The 19,725-nt window shown below is 36.0% G+C and overlaps 1 protein-coding gene across 1 annotated transcript; it reads left to right on the top strand.

Annotated features, from left to right (window-relative positions):
- Positions 1-1,444: 1,444 nt before the first annotated feature.
- On the top strand, positions 1,445-19,350 carry nampt1 (nicotinamide phosphoribosyltransferase 1). The gene is made up of 11 exons (XM_041257625.1): positions 1,445-1,593; positions 7,877-8,033; positions 8,501-8,604; positions 8,877-9,005; positions 10,113-10,271; positions 10,381-10,517; positions 12,374-12,599; positions 13,461-13,580; positions 15,137-15,277; positions 17,599-17,733; positions 17,965-19,350. Exons 1-11 carry the CDS (start codon positions 1,540-1,542, stop codon positions 18,076-18,078), a joined length of 1,476 nt encoding a protein of 491 aa, XP_041113559.1. The 5' UTR covers positions 1,445-1,539; the 3' UTR covers positions 18,079-19,350.
- Positions 19,351-19,725: the final 375 nt, after the last annotated feature.

Here is a 19,725-nt window from a genome sequence, read left to right as displayed (position 1 = left end):
TCAGCTTTCTTGCAGAGGGCAGCTGGTTTTCCTAAGGACTTCTCTGTACTTTGCTCCATTAATTTTCCCTTCTATCCTGACAAGTGCCCCAGTCCCTGCCGATGAGAAACATCCCCATAACATGATGCTGCCATCACCATGCTTCACAGTAGAGATGGCGTTCTTTGGGTCATGCGTTGTGTTGGGTTTGCACCAAACATAACGCTTTGCATTTAGGCCAAAAAGTTCCATTTTAGTTTTGTCAGACCACAAAGCTTTTTGCCCCATGGCTACAAAATCTCCTGAGCGTTTTTTGCATACTCCAAATGGGATTCAAGGTGGATTTTCTTGAGTAATGGCTTCCTTCTTGCCATCCTACCATACAGGCCAGATTTATGGAGTGCTTGGCATGTTGTTGTCACATGCACACTTTGACCAGTCTTGGCCATAAAAGACGATATCTCTTGCAAAGTTGCCATTGGCCTCTTGATAGCCTCTCTGATCAGTCTCCATCTTGCTTGGTCATCCACTTTGGAGGGCGGCCTGATCTAGGCAGGGTCTTGGTAGTGCCATACACCTTCCACTTCTTAATCGTCTTGACTGTGCTCCAAGGGATATTCAAGGCCTTTGATTTTTTTTTATACCCATCACCTGATCTGTGTCTTTGTCAAGGAGTTTGTCAACAACTTTGTCCCAGAGTTCTGTTGAAAGCGCCTTGGTGCTTATGGTTGAGTCTTTGCTTTGAAATGCACTACCCAGCAGAACCTATAGGAACTGCTGAATTTATCCTGAAATCATGTGAATCACTACAATTTATCACAGGTAGAGGCCACTTAACTTGGTGTGTGATTTTGAAGGTTACAGTTGAGCTAATTTAGGATTGCTATTACAAGGGGGTGAACACTTACCTAAACTGTTTCAGTTTTTATTTTTAATACCTTTTATACAAATTTCTAGAATATTTTTTTCACTGTAAGTTGTGAGGTAGGATGTGTAGATACATGAAAAAAAACTATTCTAATGCGTGTATGTAATTATTCATTTTGACATTTACTTCGAAATGTATTTATTTTTCAATTTGGAATAAAGTATCGTGAAGCAGAGTGGCATACATTTTTGTTACGAGTTTCAACTGCAAGTGGAGATCTTTATATTTCATCGCAGTACAGATACAGTACAGCGACGTGTACTTTCAAACAGATATTTTTAAAGGTCCTGGTATTATTATTATTATTATTATTATTATTATTATTCACATCAAAATCTACAGTATTGATTGCATTTTCCCACTGAACTATACACTCATTCTAGCACGCACTCATTCAAGCACCTGACAATGACATCAGAACCACAACCAGTAAAATCAGAATTGTTACAAACCGTGCCTCCAATAATTCGTCAATCCCCGCCCACTGCCTGTATCTAACTGGAAGGTTATGTTAGGTCCGCCTCCAGCAGTGTGTTCATGAGCTCTACCCAAGCGACGACGCTTGGTTGTGAGTCCATGTAGTGCAGAATACAATAGATACTGATAGAGCAGCAGGACGAGTCACAGGGAAGATGGAACACAGAGGCACAGACTTCAGTATATTGTTAGCTACGGATTCGTATAAGGTAACAACGAGGTTTGGTCAGATATCAGTTTTTTGTAGGTAGAATGGGGATAAATAGACAAGATGGTGTTGCTTCCCAAGGCCATCACGCTTTCCTTGCTTCCCCTGTGTGCCACTTTCTGTAGGCCGAGTGGTAGGTAGGACAGCGGGTAGAAATCAGGGCACCAGATGGTACATTTTGATATCGGCAGATAAGACATCGTGATGGTTAATATGGTTCCTAAGTATAGGATAACATGTTCAATGTGTACTTTATTTTTTACTGATCGAATCGTGTTAATCCCTACGATGATCTGCAAATTTTTAACTGAAAAGGGTTGGGGGGATTTCAAAATAAAGACGAGCAGGCAGGTCACAGGAATGACCACAAAGACAATAACTGATGGCGAATTGTTTTCATTTTTTTTTCTTCCAAATTTCTTGAGATATCATTTTATGTTTAGTGCAAGGTGCCTGCACGGGTCCACCTATTCTGAAGAAACAAAACTGAAACTAAATGTGTTCTGAAAAGAGAAAGGACAGGATTACAGTGATGTGATCGTGGTTGTTATTTTTAATCTAGAATGTTAAAATGATTTTGTTGTTATTATTGTTTTGTAGATTAGACCTGTTAAATTTGTTCAAATACTAGTTCACGTACGCAAGCGTCGTTATCAGGTGAATAACGAATGACTGAAGAATTTTTAACAATGGAATGTACTGTTGTATTTGCTTTACTGTACAGATAGGGTTTAGACATTTATTTTAGCGCTCTGAATCATCGCAAAGACGGTACTTTATTTATATAGAGACTTTCATACGATACGTATATCAAAGCGCTGTGAAGGACAAAACAGAATAAAATAAAAAAATACGATACAGTTGTATAGAAATTTAAAGAACAGCAGAATTTAGAATTCAGTTTAAAAGTGTGTGTGTGTGACACACACACATGGTATATATTATATATATATATATATATATATATATATATAATATATATAAAATAAGAAAATCTATATAATACATTTTGGATAGTGATTCAGGAGAAACTCAGTTTAAAATTAATAAGTAAGTTTTCAATTGTTCATCAACTAACGTACCATTTCTGATATAAAGTGGCAGTGCATTCCACAATCTGGGAGCACAGTGACTAAAAACTCTCCCCCTTCATTTTATGATGATCTTAAATACATACAAGAAACAGCAATGACAAGTTGTACTGAAACACAGTATAACCCATGCCAAAACATGTATTTGAAAAAATATATGCTGCATGCTCCTTGATGAACATTTCATTCAACCATACATAAAACAAATGCTTAAATGTAACCTAGTACTGTAAATAAAATGGCTTGGGAATTTCAGCGATTGCCAATGTTTCAGAAGAACTTGTCACTGCTGTTTCTTGTATTTATTTACAAGAATAAATATAATCTGTAGGTTCGTGACTTCTCCGGTGGTTGGACGTTCGGTTTCACCAGGCATCAATACACCAGAGGCGGCCCTATGTTACGTTTCCAGCCAATATTTAAATTGGTGTTTTGCGACACCTCATTTAGGGAGTATGGATACGATACCATGCACAGTATCATGATATTCGATACTGTCGCAATACTTTGGTTCTTATGTCCATTGCATGTTAAATGGCTGAAAGTAGTTTTGCAAGTGCAAAGTGCACAAGAGGCTAATGTACAGTTAATAATGCTACAGCTTGGCGGAATGTGTGTGTATATATATATATATATATATATATATATATATATATATATATATATATATATATATATATATTATTATTTATTTATTTTCTGCTGAAAACAAGTTCCAGTGTATTCAAAGGTCATTGCCACCCACTATAAAATGTAAATAAAATTGGCAAGAAAGTGCAACACTTAGTGTAAAATACACCACATTCTTTATTTCTTGCATATAAAAAGAGAACTCTGGCTTTTTGGCCAGCTTCAAATACTCCAATTACAAGGAATCTCTTAATTTTTAGATATAACAAAATAACACAGAAATACTTTCCTTAAAGCAGATATGTTTATAGCTAGGACAGGTGTTTTACATACAGGGGTATCTTAGAAGTGCCCTAAAAATGTGCGCAAGGAATGAAAAACTTAAACACTGTTGTGGAAGCTGATTTGCACGGGTACTTCAAGAAATGGCTAGATGAGGTTCTTGCTTGGATCAGTAAACAACCAGATGTCTGTAACATTTCTTATATTCTTAAAGTCACATAGAGTATAACACCCCCATGAACATACAGTTCAAAGCACGCAAGAGGAAGGCATCTACATTAGTGGCCCATTTGTTTTAGAAATGTAGCATTAAATATAATGCTTAACGTTGTTTTTCACTACTGAATTGCGTGTGTTATCAGCGTTTTTAGTAAAGTAATTCTTTGCCATAAGTTTTTTTTTTTTTTTTTTTTTTTTTTTTTTTTTTTTAAATCCACTGAACTCATTTCATTAAATTATCTGGAAGTGGTAATTTTCCAAATGTCTAACACTATAAAATTGTAAAATTAACACATAATGTTTAAAATTAAGGAATACAACGTTTGTGTGTATTCCCTAATGAAACACATTACTGTGTTCATTTAAAAAGAAATGTTTTACAGTGCACGTGAATCAATCTGGCTAGTCTAGTTTAGCATTAATCTGCTTTTACTTGTTTTACTTTCTAAAAGATGCTATTAGAACAGAATTCTGTTTAAGCGTGTTCAAGCCAAATGTCTCCGTCAAAACAATGCCCCAGTGCACCTTTAAATAAGAACAGAAGGCATTTTACAAGTGAGAGGAGGCAATTTGGCCCATCATGCTCGTTTGGTTGTTAAAAGTCTTGCAAAGAAAGTAAATTGGACAAAAAGTCAACCACTGTGGCTACTTTAATAAACTAAGTACTTTTTATTGCTTTCATGTTGAACCTGTAGCCCTCTGCATTGGCAGACTTTTGTGACACAGAAGGTGTAGGTCCTGTGCTTTCCACAGCTGGTGAAGAGTCACATTGATCCTATTAGAGAAACTGATATGCTGGCAGTGAAGTCTGTATTCATTCTGCGCTTTCCACTGCTCATCCATGCAATTCAAAAACAAGAGTTTCACAGCTATCGCATTACATGCACATAAAATACGGATTAACACAAAATTCAAAGAATATAAAAACATTGATACCATTTTTTGACATGCGGCACAGTTTTAATGATATGTTGGCAAATTATAGTTTTTCACTTTCTAGCAAATGCGCTGTAATGATGAAATAAGTAACCATCAATAACCCCCTTTTGATCAACTTCTAGTGCATTCCTGTTTTTATGTGTTATGTTTGCTGTGACTTTTTTATAAGTAATATGCACTGGGATTCACTTCAATTACAGTCAAAGTAAACTTCAGCAAAGAGATCAGAGTGGCGATCTGAAAGATGTTTCAATAAATTGGTGGCTGCTTTGTTTTTTACTTAAACATTTTTATTTTATCCCAATATTCTGTATTGTAGGATTTTGGTGTCACGATATACCGCGGAACACATTTTAAATAGCTCTAAAAAGATGAGTATAATGCTACTGCTAGGCTATAGCCTATACAGTAATAATAAAAAAAGAAAGTCCTGTGCATATCCACAAGTGTTGACAAAAAAGAAACAGAATACCTCTTTAGACACATACCCAATTATTATATCTCCAAAACATGTTGTTCTTGATCTGACAATGGTCTAGGTTGTGGTCATGTTTTGTTTTTATTTAGACAGGATGTGGCTCCAAAATAACATGCACATTAATCTTACAGTAAACAAGATATTGTCAAAAATTCTGGACTATACTGTTCATCTGGAACAAATTATTCCCATGTTCTTATCACTGTAGATACTCATTATCAGTCTGCAGTCCTTCAGGTTTACATGGAGGTAATTCTAAGTGAATGGTACTTTTGTCTCATTGATAAGTTGTCAATATCGTACTATAGCAGAGTGTTTGTTGGTGATGGGTCGATCCTTATAAATCAAAATCATTTGTAAATCTTGGGCTTGCCAGCAGCCTGCTATTGTTGTCTTATGAAAATTAAACAAGGAAAGACCCAATGATCCAACAGTTTAACATTGTGGGCAGCAGCCAATTTCAACAAAAATATAAAAAGCAGCAGGGTTTTTTTTTTTAAGTTTTTTTTTTTTTTTTTTTTTTTAATGTGAACGGGAATAGTCAGTAGTCTTTCAGTGAGCCCATTATAAGACTTTAACATACTGATCCATGTTTTTTAATGCAGCCTATATAGTGTGGCGCATTCATCCTTTATAACTGTATCACACAAAAGTGGTCGACTGGTGATCTTGTTGTGGAAATTATATAACAGTGTATCCAAATGTGCAGCATGACAGCTGTATATCAGGTGAAGGCGCTTTCCTTGCATTTTTGTATAAATAGTAATCGAGGTGTTTGTAGGTTGATAAGTAATCACTAAGAAATGTTCATTGAATGTGGAAGTTTGTGGAAGATGCATTGTAAGTATTATAAGTAACAAAATATAAAGCTTCACTCAAACAATTTAGTAAATACTTAAGGTACATTTTATTAAAAAATGAGAAAGTATTTCGAGGAAGGAGAACTAATGCATTATGATGGCTTCATTGAGGTTTGCTTCATAAATATTTCACATCAGGAAAAAGTGTATCCCATTTACTGAACTGTACTGAAAAAAGATTTTCAAAGTACCATTTAAAAAAAAAAAAAAAAAAAAAAACTTTAAGTGGTCCAATATACGTAGAAATGAAAGATCAATCGGTCTGTGAATAACACTACTGGCAAATAGCTGCTGCCATTGCAGAAGGATAACTGTTGAGAACAACCGTGAACGAGTATGTGTCTGTACATTTTGAGACATGTTACATGTTATTGCAGTGGGAGAGGGAGGTAGCAGAGAAAGGTCTACTGTAACTATAGAAGTTACATTTAGAGACGTGACATTTAGCCACCTCGTTCTTCACTTCTCTTTTGGCTCCGATACGGCATAGGGTTGGGCAAATCGAGACTGATTGATTGGTTACAACATCCATTAAAATCTGTGAAGTTCCAGAAAGTGCTTTTGAAGCATATTGCAGTTTGGCATGCGGACTCTGCACTAACATGTAATGACACAAAATAAAAATAAAAACACGTAAATATTTATTTTTGGTTTAGTTACAATGAAGCTTTATGGTAAGCTTGTTTCATGTGATTTAGTGTTTGTGTTTAGCAAGAATTTATGATGAGTCAACCACTTAGTTGACATCAGGATTGAGTGTTCTTATACACAGTTTTGATTTAAGGGGTGTTCACCCTAGAAGAAACTGACAACGGATGGACTTAGGGGAGGCCCTAATGCAGTAAGGCTGAGGAGGCAGGCAACATGCCTAATGGAAAATAGTGTAAAGGTGTAGTTTTTACGTTTTTAAAAAACAGTTTTTGCATACAGAAGATTGTTACCCTATGATTTGAGGAATAAGGCAGTTGGGAGGAGGAATAAAATAGCAAGGTCATGTCTGTTTCTGTCACAGAGTGAAATAGGGCCAAGCATGTTTCAAGGGGAAATACCAATTGTGTTCCTGCATTTAAAGCTGCAGTGTTCCACAGTCGTATTCATTTTTACACTAAAATGATATTCCTGGGTGAATGTTTACTATATTCTGTCATCTTTCAGCGTTCTGTGCACTCATTCAAAATTAAAAATTCTAAAAGGTATTGACAATGTCGACCCAAGGGAATTTTTTTTTTTTTGACCTGAAAAAAGAAACAAGGACCAGGGGTCACAAATAGAGATTAGACAAAGGGGCATTCAAAACAGAAAATAGGGTGCACATTTTTACACAGAGAATTGTGAGGGTCTGGAACCAACTCCCCAATAATGTTGTTGAAGCTGACACCCTGGGATCCTTCAAAAAGCTGCTTGATGAGATTCTGGGATCAATAAGCTACTAACAATGAAATGAGCAAGATAGGCTGAATGGCCTCCTCTCGTTTGTAAACTTTATTATGTTCACACTGCTTTTTTTGTTAGCTGGCCATCTTACTTCAATTACCTAAGTGAGGCAGACAAACGTCAACTTTTGTAGTAAAGTAAAAAGCAAAAAAAAAAAAAAAAAAAAAAAAAAAGCAAAACCCTTTGACATACCAACCTTAAACCTTGCAAAACATGAATGGTGAATTACAACAAACTAAAAGTAGTGTAATGGCTGCGGATGATCCTGTGGTTACAGAGGACAGTACTAATAATACTCAGCAGGACAATAAAACATTCTGTTCTGTTTTTTGTTTTCTTTCTTGTATGTAGGTGACTCACTATAAGCAGTACCCTCCCAACACAAGCAAAGTATATTCTTACTTTGAGTGCCGTGAAACAAAGACTGAGAATTCCAAGGCCAGGAAGGTGAAATATGAGAAAACAGTATTTTATGGCTTGCAATATATTCTGAATAAATACTTAAAAGGTATTTTTAAAATTTATTATACCTTTTATTTTACATTTTTACAGTTTCCTTGTATGTGAAGTTAAAAAAAAAAAAAGGTTAGCAATATATATATATATATATATATATATTTTAAAGACACAATTGCTGCAGATTTTGGAATGTTTTACCAAAGTTTATTGTAGAAAGTCTATTCCACGTCTTCTGACGAGTGAAGTAATCCTATAAAATAAAATTGTTCCGTAACATTCAAAAATAAATGTTACCACACAATAGTTGGTCAGTTGTAAGCTATGGTCCCAGAAGTCTAATAAATATATCTTTATGATACTGTGTACTGGCCACTTTGTAGGCTTAACATAGTTTTGTTTGACTAAGCCAAACTGAAGATATACAGACGAATCTTTAAAAGTGCTTCTGTTGGCTCAAGAGAAGCATTGAAGGTAGTAATCAGGAAATCATTTAATATTTTTTCCTTATTTTAAAAGGCAAGGTGGTAACTCCGGAAAAAATACAGGAAGCCCAGGAGGTTTATAGAGAACATTTTCAAGATGATGTTTTTAATACAAAAGGATGGAACTATATTCTGGAGGTAAGATGCATCATGATCACATATATTCAGAGGGGCTCATTTTAAAGAATGCAAGTTCATGCAAGGCCTGGAAATGAAATAAATGCCACAGTCTGGGGGGGGGGTACTTTTATGGGTAACTGGGTAGGCTAAAAACAACATGGTTTTTGAAGAAACTGGGATTCTAGCTTGTGAGTTGGAGTACAGATTGCAGTTATTTTTTATTGCATTTTTATTCCTTACAAAGCAGTGCGCCAAAACCCATTTCTGTTGAATCTGGATTTCATTTGCAGAAATATGATGGTCATCTCCCCATCGAAATAAAGGCCGTCCCTGAGGGCAGTGTTATTCCAAGAGGAAACGTGCTCTTCACTGTTGAGAGCACTGATCCTGAATGCTACTGGCTGACCAACTGGGTCGAGGTCTGTATGACACATTTATACATTTCACTGGGTAAATATTTCACAGGCTATCTCATGCTTTCTCAAAATGTATGGAAGTGATGAAAACTAGCTCGGCAGTTTCTTGGATGAAACTTTTCAGTCATCGGTATGGGTACTAGATATATACTATAGTTTTTACGTGTCTATTAAAATGTTTTTTTTAAGTCTGTTTTTACAAATAAAATAAGGTTTGATATTCTCCAGCGTTTTGTAGCCTTTTGCTCAGTCTGCAGGAGTTTCATGAATATCAAACTCTTATTACAAACAGGTCTTTAAAAAAAAAAATTAAATAACACAAGTTAAAGCTTCATGAATTGAACCCTATTTAATCTTAAAACATACTAATTAAGTAGGGATTGGCACACAGAAGGCGCAAAAAATTGTGACCAAAAAATGTTTGTATGCAGTGTTACTGAGAATTCAGCAGGTCATCCGTCCATGAAGGGACCAGAACTGCATACTGTATGCACAGATGAGTTGCGTGGCTGAAAATGTGTGGGGAAAACCAGACTGCAGACTGAAGCTTTTATTAGACAATTTACTGCAATATGTAAGCGTGGATGGAGAAACGATAAATATTCATGAGCAAAGGAGGGGTCCCTGTGAAGAATGTAAGCTCCTGCATGTTGGATTAAATGTTACTGTAATGTTTATTAAACAATACAAAACAGTTATTTGAAAATTGAAAAAGTTATATAAATTGTTCTATATGTAAATATTTGTAAAAGAAACATAAACTGTCTGCTGGCACTGTAGTTAATTGACTAGCTAATAAATGATTTTTCACTTGTTTCTGGCGTTTTGTTAGTGTCAGCTGATATGCTCATTTTATTTGGTTTCTTTTTACAAAGTGGTGCTGTTCAAAACTCTGCTGGTAAATTCAGGATAGGCTGAAGGAGGTGGGACAGGACCAACAGTTATATCATTCGATCCACAACTGCCATCTTGAATTTACAGTACAGCTTGTATGCCCACCTCCAAACGTTTGTTATACATTAAAATAACATTCGTACACAAGGACACGTTGGGGGTATTAGATCTTCGCTTGTCTTTTAAATTCTGCTCGTTCCTGTTATTCTCATGCAGACTATCCTTGTCCAAGTCTGGTATCCAATCACTGTTGCTACCAACTCCAGGGAGCAGAAAAAAATATTGGCCAAGTATTTGATGGAAACATCTGGGAGCTTGGAACGTCTAGAATATAAGCTGCATGACTTTGGATACAGAGGAGTCTCCTCACAAGAGGTAATAAAGCTCCAGTTTAAAAAATAAAGTGGAATGCATTTGATAAATTAGTCTGACTTTTTCCTATAGTCCATTGTCTGGTTGTCACTAACACTAAACATACATTTAGACTGCTGGTATAGGTGCATCGGCTCACTTGGTTAACTTCAAAGGAACAGACACTGTAGCAGGGATTGGTGTTATTAAGAAATACTACGGAACCAAGGACCCGGTGCCAGGGTATTCTGTTCCTGCAGCAGAACACAGGTAAGTCTATGCATGTTAGTGACACCCCAACAAAACCTGGTACAGTTGCCGCTGCTTAGAATGGGCACGTTTGTGTTATTCTCCCACATTAAGAAATGGACGGTATAAACTCCCACACAAAACTGACATTCAAAATGTCCCCGAATTGCCAATACAGTAATCAAAACAAACAAGCGTATATGCAGTTAAAAATCTTTATTAAGACGCTCATTACACTATTAAAAAAGACGTATTAAAACCTATGAATGTAATAGAGTAAGTGCAGAAATGTACAGTACAGGTAGGCTACATTACTGCAAATTGTTTCCAGCGAAGAACTCTGATACGCATCTGGACAATCTTTTCTTGCAAGTATGGGTGGCAAACTCAGCGGTTCTCAAAAAATCCCAGTTAGTCTCTTATATCCGGCTGCTGCTCCATAGCACGCCACAATGTTACAAGCGCATGCCCACGCTTACGACATCGATGTCTGTGTCCTGGTCGCTAAGGTGACACAGCTGAATATTCTTCTGGTGTTGTCAGAATTTCAGTTTTGGTTGTATTTGTGAGCAGCATTGCATTGTTTGCTGACTGACAGAGTTCCAAGCATGCTTTACCAAGCGCACAGTATCTAACAGAGACATTTTATTTACACTGAATTTTCGTGCTGATGCTCATTGCTTTTCTTTTTCCAGCCATGCTTGCTTACTGTTTTTTCAATCTGTAAACCCGACTCTGCGTACAGGGATTAGATAGCCAAGGTACAGTACAGGGGTAATTGCTCAGTAATGAGGTACAAACAGCTGATTGATCGATCTGTCAAGATTTTACTACAGTAAAGTGCTGCCTTTTTTTAAATGTTTGTGAATGGCACATAACGAGATCCAAACAGCCGAGTTTACCCCAAATATACAGTGTGCTTAACACCGTATAAACAATGCCTTTGCTATTGAAATCACTGGGAATCACTGTCACAAAGACGGCCGGAGTGGGGGACGTCCGACCAGAAACAGGAAAATAAACAACGAGAGAGGTGGAGTTTGGTTTGTTTAATAAATAAACAAACAGAGAGAAAATAAACGGTTGTAACAGGACACGGCACATTCGCCAAAATAAATAGAGAAACAAAACGGACTAAACAAAACGCAGTGAGCTTCTTTTACTTTGTTATTATTAGTTTTCTTCTCTTTTCCTCCGTCTCCAATCCCGTTCTCCACTCGCCGAGCACACAACCCAGAGTGAGTGAAAACATGCAGCTTTTATGCAGCTGTATCGTGACTCGATTGCTAATCAATCATTAAATTGGAGTTGCGGTACAACTACACGTGAATTAATAAAGTGCAATTCCCCTTGCTCACATATTATTACTTTTTACTTGCACGTGAAGTGCTGTACAATCCCGTGCCTAAATACAAATATACATTTTAAACACTCGTGAAACACAGACCCATTTATATCCCATGTACCAGTGCCTATACACCAATATTTAACACACCACACGCACCATATACAGAAAATACACACAGGGGCGGGCACTTTGTCACATAGACAAACGCTATTTGTCCGATGTAAACAGCTGCCTGAAATAACCCTGTATGGTGTAAGTGGTAGATACTGTAACGTTTTACTGGCAGTACTAATCTAGAAAAAAAAAAAAAAAATTATCATGATCACATAAAGCAGTTTTATATATATTCTTAAATGAAATGTACACAAGTGTATTTTAGCATGTACAACAGCAGGTACAGTCCATTTAATTATATTTAAATAATTGCTAATCTAATTAGTACTGTAATCAGAAGTGGTTGTTAAACTTTAACAGCGTTTGGCTACATGTTCCTTGAAGTAATTCATTCCCTGACTCTTTTTATTTACAGTACTATTACAGCCTGGGGAAAGGATTATGAAAAAAATGCATTTGAGCACATTGTAAAGCAGTTCCCTTCAGTGCCAGTATCAATAGTCAGTGACAGCTATGACATTTACAATGCCTGTGAAAAGATATGGGGTGAAGACTTGAGAAGCTTAATCGAGATCCGCAGTGCTGATGCTCCTCTTATTGTCAGACCAGACTCAGGAAATCCACTGGATACAGTACTAAAGGTAACATACACAAACCTTTTAAAATTTCTGTTTAGTCACTGAGATTTGTTTTGACAGTGGTAAGGACCATGTAGCGCCTAAGGGTTCTGTGATTTTGGGTCACTATTCAATGCACACATCTGCAGACTCAATCTCTCAAGACCTGCTTGCTTTAGTTGTTCTTTCTGGTAATGGTGTCCTGCAGGTTTTGCCTCAACACATCTGCTCTTCAACCTCTATTTAAAAATTCTACTCAGCAAATATTAAACAGACCAGATTAGGATATGCACACATCTCTACTGAAAGCCATAGGCATTGCTTCAGATTTGGGAAGTGAGTCAGAAACAGGCATGCCACTCAGAAATGCCTAAACAGTTTTTGTTTGCTTGTTCAGCTAAACCAAAAAAGGCACAAGTAAGCCTCAGTAATGTCGTTATTACTTTATGAATGTGTGTCTATGGCCACTGTTTATTGCAAAGAAATGGCAGTGGCATGGAATGCAAACAAAAAACATTGTTACAAACTACTATATGACATCTTTTGTTTTGTAGTTCAGTGGGTTTTTTTTTTTACTGTGTTACATATCATAGCGTTTATTTACTTCTATATTTTTATATTACTTTGAATATTCTAATACTTGTCTGAATTCTGATTTGATATGAAAGTATTGTTTGTCCCAGCACTACAATTTCCAGATTGCTGCTAAAGGTAATCCACTTAAAATACAATGAACAAAGATATATTTTTGTTACTGCAGCCAAAAATAAAAACTACATAGTTACGTTATGATTTGGCAAATCAGATCTGTTGCATGCAATTATACTTGTTTTTAGTTTGTGCTAAGGTTTTGCATTTGTCTTAACTGTTAAGTATTTTTTCTAGGTCCTGGAGATCTTGGGAAAGAAGTTTACTCCCACAGAAAACAGTAAGGGGTTTAAGGTGCTACCACCTTACATCAGAGTTATCCAAGGAGATGGTGTGGACATCAATACTTTGCAGGAGGTTTGTAGACCTTACATCCTCTCTTAATAACCACGCTAATTGGGTCAAGGGTTGCACTGAGACACCTCCAGTTTACTGGTCTTAGGTGTTGTAGATTAAACAGCTCATTGCAAAACAACACAAGCCCTTTGGCAGTACTTGGTAAGGGTGTGTAGAATTCAAATTCTTAAATGCACAGGTTCATATTTGTAGTTACATAAACTCTTCAGGCTACATTTGTTAATGACCTTGATGTCCAATTTAAATTATGCTGTAGTCAAGAACATGCTTGTGCCAGAACTAGCTATATCAAGATTCAGCATTGCAAGATATTTTCCTTTCTCTTGAACTGAACTTGCTAGCTAAAATGCTAGCTAAAATATAAAGCCTACCTGCCCATGAATGAGCACTTTTCCATTTAACATAGTAGCACCAAAGCAAATACAGGTACTTTATAATTTTGAACTATGCCTCAGTCAATTGATATGTGTTTTTGGTTGGAACTGAAATGTTTTACTTAAAGATAATGGCTTTCATCAATAAATAATGTTGAGAACAACTAATAAAAACATTCTTAATTGTATGTTCTTTTTAACATAAAATCCTGCTGTCAAGTTTTGTGTTTACATTACAACAGCAACAACATTACAAAAGAAGGATACAATATGTATAAATTCATAAAATATCTGCATTGTTTGGAGTACTGTAATCCAATTGTCATGCACAACATTTTACTGTCAGTTGATTACTGTTTTTAATATTTGTATAGATTTAAATACCTAAATGGTGTTTTATTACAGTATTAAGTTGACCTGTTAGGCCCCCACCACTTTTACAGCTGCTAATCTGTCGTAGACCATTTCAGTGGTATGGAAACTCCTCCAGGGAAAATCTTAATGGCACCCTTCACCTAAGATGGCTGCCATATTAGTCATGTAATTCTTTGGTTTGCGCTCAGTAAAGGCCTAACGCTACTGGAGGTTGGCTTCATACTTCTCGTCCAGTTCTACTCCACAACTGAAGACTTTTCTCCACTTTTGCTCATTCAGGGCTTGGTACATTAATTCCTGTTCTATTCCTTTGTGTGGCAAAATGGTGTGTGGAATGATCTCCTGAGCAGCAGTACAATCAAGATAATGATATATGACAGCAAAACGTCACTGTGTGGAATTTTTCATTTGTGTGTCAGATGTAATATTCTTTGCTTGGCAACCTTTTATTTTGTAAAACACTATATCAGCAAAGAAATGCAAAGTGCTGTTTTTTTATAAACAAGGCTGACAGTCGCTTTAAATGTATCAACACCTGCTTCAGCTTACACTATATAGCCTGTGTATAGTAGAGTGCTGAATGTTCAGACTGAACAAGTCGTGTTACACAACGATTCAGTGAGATATCAGATGGCTCATTATCAGAGTGTTAAAATTACTGTTGTACAATCCCGAATGAATGTTCTGTGCTTGTTAAAAACAACATATTTTATTTTGCCTCTAAAACCAGCTTCCATACTTCCCTTATGTGTTGAAAATATGTTGAGGGGGTGGGTGAATGTTGAATGTGTTGCTGTTTGTTTTCAGATTGTAGAAGGCATGAAGGAACACAAATGGAGTATTGAAAACATTTCCTTTGGTTCAGGTGGAGCCTTATTACAGAAATTAACCAGAGATCTCCTAAACTGCTGTTTCAAGTGCAGTTACGTGGTAACCAATGGCCTGGGGGTATGTTATATACCGTTACATCTAATTTCTTTTTCAGGTTAATTTGATTAGATATGTTACTGCATGGCATATTAATATATATGATGGGGTTTCAATAGATGGCACACTCCTCTGCATCCTAAGTGTCACCCATGGGACTAAATAGACATGGGGTGTCTATTCATTTGATCTCAATGCCTCTCATATGGCATGCGGGTCACTTTTTACCATACAACGTGTGAAAAACAAACCTTTCTTAACATAAAATGTATCATGCTGCCTATCGTGTTAAAAGAGGAGAGGGCTGGATTCACTGGTTGTGTATTAGTTTTTCTTAGATATGTCATTTAAAGTAAAATATTGGTTGGACATGAGATAATGATGTATATTGTGTCCAAGTTGAGACTCCCTGCTAAATCCAAGATGCTATCCTTAAAATACCATTTTGTAATCAAATTCTGTTTACAGTTTGTCTAGCTTATCATATTTTTAAAGGACCTGTAACCAACTGTATTCTTTCTAATTTTTAAACCATAATTAAAGGAGCTCTCTTTTTAAACCTTTTTTTCTTCCCAAATGGCCTGCATCTTAAACTCAAGTATAGTGATGCATGTATTAAAATCAGCAAAAAAAGATGCGACTGCCAGAGTACACAAACAGGAACGTACGTCACTGACTGCTCAAGAAAGACAAACAAAAATGTTACTGCCCAATCTCGAATCATCCGTGACATACAGGCACTCATTTTCAAAGAAGTGTCATTAGCTTCCTGAGGAATTCGAAGAGAAGCTTTGACAATCTCAGTGTTTCGTTATTAGACTCTGTTCTAACAAACAGTACCAGCCTGGACAGATCGCAGATCAGACCCCTGTATTTTTCGACAAACCAAGCAGTAACACAGTTCACACAAAGGAGAAAAACGAGCGAGTAGTCTAGGACTAGGGCCCTGTAAAAATCGCAGAAATTCTTTAAAATTCATAGCAGTGTTATGGGTAAAGTGTCATATTTTGCGGAACGTGCACAGAATTATTTTATAAATTGTGTGTACAGATTTGTTATTTTTTTTTAAATATCAAATAGAGAAATGCACTGACATCGTCAAAGTTATTCAGCACCTTATTTACAGTAGCTTGTGAAACTGTGTAATTACATCCTATAGGTAAAGATTTTCTGCAAGGGCAGCTTTCAGTTCTAGTACGTCAGATGCATGTTCACCATTTAGGTCTTGCAAGACAAATACTAGTGTAACCCATACTGATCTTGGGAATCAGTCGACTCTTGACCACGGACAAGCAACCAGACTGTTTTACCAATTCCAAAATTTCCTGCTTGTGCAACTTTAGGTAAGTATTTACGTCTCATCTGGGCTAATTTGAAGGAATCGCTCCACCATTTGCTACACTCTTACTTAACTTTTGGTTGTTCGATTTTTCAAGAGGAGTATTTGTACAAATAAATTCCTCTGTCAGGTCAAAATGCAATGTGTTTTGTGCCTCACAGTTTTCAGTGGATTTTTGGAACATGGAAGTTACCTTTTTTTTTTTTTTTTTTTTTTTTTTTTAAGTTTATTTGCAAGTACTGCTCAGGATTTCTGCCTCTTTCGGTGAATATTGAATCTAAATGCCTGTCAACAACCGATTCTCAGTAGCGATCTACAGTAACGTTGCAGGATGTACAAAAGAGCATACTTCCATTGCTGTGTAAAACTCCTTCTGGAAACATGACAATCACTGCACAGCACAGTTCCGTTAATGTGTGTGTGTGTGATGTTTTTTTTAATGAAAAACAAACTCCTGGACTTGAACCGGCACAGTCCAGGCTATAGGGTGCATCCTGCACTCCACACAGAGCACGCTTACCGGATGCGCCACTCGGTAGCCCACAGAGATTTTATTTTTTCCTCAAATTCAGGGTAGGAAATTTGGTCTGCATCTTTAATTAGACAGTGTCTAAATTTGAAGGAGTAAGGCGATTTGTCCTCTTATTAGCACTTTTATCACTGGTCCCCATTTTCTGCTTCCCAGTACCTCATCCTTTCCTGTGTCGTACTTCAAAGGTACCAGGATGCAGCAGCATAGTATGTTATATTTATTTGCATATCTTGTATTGACAGAAAAGACAGTGGTTGTCCATATGCTAAAAGGGGAACCATTAGTAATCTAATGTGGTATAAAAAATAATTTTAAAGAAATAGTTAGCACTCTTAACTTGATATATTTGCATTTTACCTGAATGATTTCTTTATATAGGCCATGTATTGACTTAAATTTTTTTATTTCATTGTAGAATTTTGAATCTGTACAAAAGAAATTGTGAGCTTGAAGTTCTTTTACCTTTCGTAGGTAAACGTGTTCAAGGATCCAGTGGCAGATCCAAATAAAAGGTCAAAGAAAGGTCGCCTGTCCTTGCACAAAACACCCAGTGGGGAGTATGTTACTCTTGAAGAGGGCAAGGGAGATTTGGAAGAATACGGTGTGGTATGTATAGTGTGGTGTGTTTTATTTTTTTGGTAGCTTTTTGTGCATAAATCATGAAAAAAGTGATTGCTACAAAATCACGTAACATTGTTGTGTTGTACATAACTTTAATGCATCTATTTTTTACTTTTAAACTTAGTTTTCTGGGCATACCATAATAGGAAATAAAATATTTGCAGTAGATAATCCAGTTAAAAATAGTTTTGAGAACAATCTTTGTTTTCTTAACAGGATCTGCTTCACACAGTTTTCAAAAATGGAACGATAATTAAGACGTACACCTTTGATGAAGTGAGAGAAAATGCCAAATTGAAGAAGACTGAACTGGAAGAACTGCTTCACTAATTCGAGGTGGTGTATATGTAACATAGCCTGTGAAATAGTGCCAAATACACCCTGCCCTCCTCCTGAGCACCGGCCTTGGAAACAAATCTTTCTGCGAATAATAATGATGGAGGTTTGAATTCCTTTCATGACCTTGTTGGTGGCACAAGAAGGCTTTACAGTGAGGGCAGAGTGTAATTGGCTTCTTTGTACAGGTCTATAATGTTTTAAAATTTCAGAATCTACCAAACATTGTACTGTTAAGGATAGGACAAATAAAGACCAAGAGAATATTGCTATGTTTTAAACTAATGCAGTTTATATTGTATATAGTTCCAAAGGTTGCACCGACAATAATCCTTTAAAATGAGTGGTAAATGTAGATTTATGCAAGAGTCAACACTTTGTTCAGCTGTAGCATAATCTATAAATGTTGCTGAATGTGATAGTGTATGCTGACAGTTCACTTGTTCGTCAGAACTAGATTTGTTTTAAATAGGTGTTTGATTGGAAAGTGCACTTTTTATTTGTTACTTTTAATGTTTTGATGATTTTGCCTTTTGTTTCTAAAATGACTTTCTCTGCGAAAGCCAAATGACATTTTTTTAAATAGTGTGGCCACTTCTATAGTAATAACACACAATGCTAGGCATCTAATCGCTGTCTTAGTAAAGAAAGAATAAAATTAGGCTCCACAGTTATTTTCTGTTTTGTACTCCAACAAAATCTTTGTTAGGACATTTGTGGAAAATTTGCTATAATTTCAAAAATAAAGTACTGTATGCCACCTTTTAAATTATCAAATAAGAATCCATTTACAGGAAGATGATTTTAACATTTTATATGTAGCTAGCTATTTTCAGTTCAAACTTGTATCTTTGACTTAAAGGTAAATTGTGTTTGAAATGTGTTGCTGTAAATGCACATATCTATTATAGATGTTATTGTGGCCAAATTATATTACTACTTGATAGCATTACCTACATGGGATACATGCTATATAGGAAGAAAGACATGTATTATTTTTATAAATCCACAATTACAATTTATTCAGTTTTATACCAGTTAAGTCATGCGTTTCCTAGAACTGTTTTATATCTAGTTCACTTCCAGTTTCAAGTGTGGGTGCAGTGCAGAATGAATGTTGTACAAGTCTTTGTTGATTTAAATTGCTTGTGTTGTTTTACGTGCTAATGTAATGGTTTCCAGAATTTTAGATTTTTTTCAAACTTTTTTGTATAACCTGATGTGGCTATGTTGTCAATAAGATTAAAGTGACCACCCTGACTGTTACATACGTTTGTTTTTCTTGTAACTAACATTAAGGTGACAGCAACACTTTTTATTGCTGCTGTTGGCACAATTTACAATTGCAACACATCAGAAGAGACTTCATTTTTATTTATACTAGATCTATAGTTGAATCTACTGGCACCTTTGTGATCAAAGTATTTCATTATTGTTTGAATACAATTGTGCCAGCATTTGACAAGATCTGTGTGCTGAAATAAAAAGCAGCATCTGTACAACCGTATTTTGTGTTTAAGCTGTATTTATGTTTTTGTCTGATTTTCAGAGATCATTTCCTGGGAAAAGGTGGTTGTAATAGATCTCCTAGAAAAAAAAGCACTGGCGGTAAAATAATGGTCTGTTTTGATTAGAAGGCAT

Source organism: Polyodon spathula, chromosome 8 (assembly GCF_017654505.1).
Source record: "Polyodon spathula isolate WHYD16114869_AA chromosome 8, ASM1765450v1, whole genome shotgun sequence".
Classification (NCBI taxonomy): Eukaryota; Metazoa; Chordata; class Actinopteri; order Acipenseriformes; family Polyodontidae; genus Polyodon; species Polyodon spathula.
The sequence above is the reverse complement of the archived record's forward strand: the minus strand, read 5'-3'. Positions and strand labels throughout refer to the sequence as shown.

What these genes read in the sequence shown, in the direction of transcription:
- nampt1 (XM_041257625.1), top strand. Translation starts at nt 1,540, where the DNA reads ATGGAACACAGAGGCACAGACTTCAGTATATTGTTAGCTACGGATTCG. An exon ending in TAGCTACGGATTCGTATAAG is followed by an intron (nt 1,594 to 7,876) that starts GTAACAACGAGG and finishes TCTTGTATGTAG; the next exon opens with GTGACTCACTATAAGCAGTA. An exon ending in TGGTAACCAATGGCCTGGGG is followed by an intron (nt 15,278 to 17,598) that starts GTATGTTATATA and finishes TACCTTTCGTAG; the next exon opens with GTAAACGTGTTCAAGGATCC.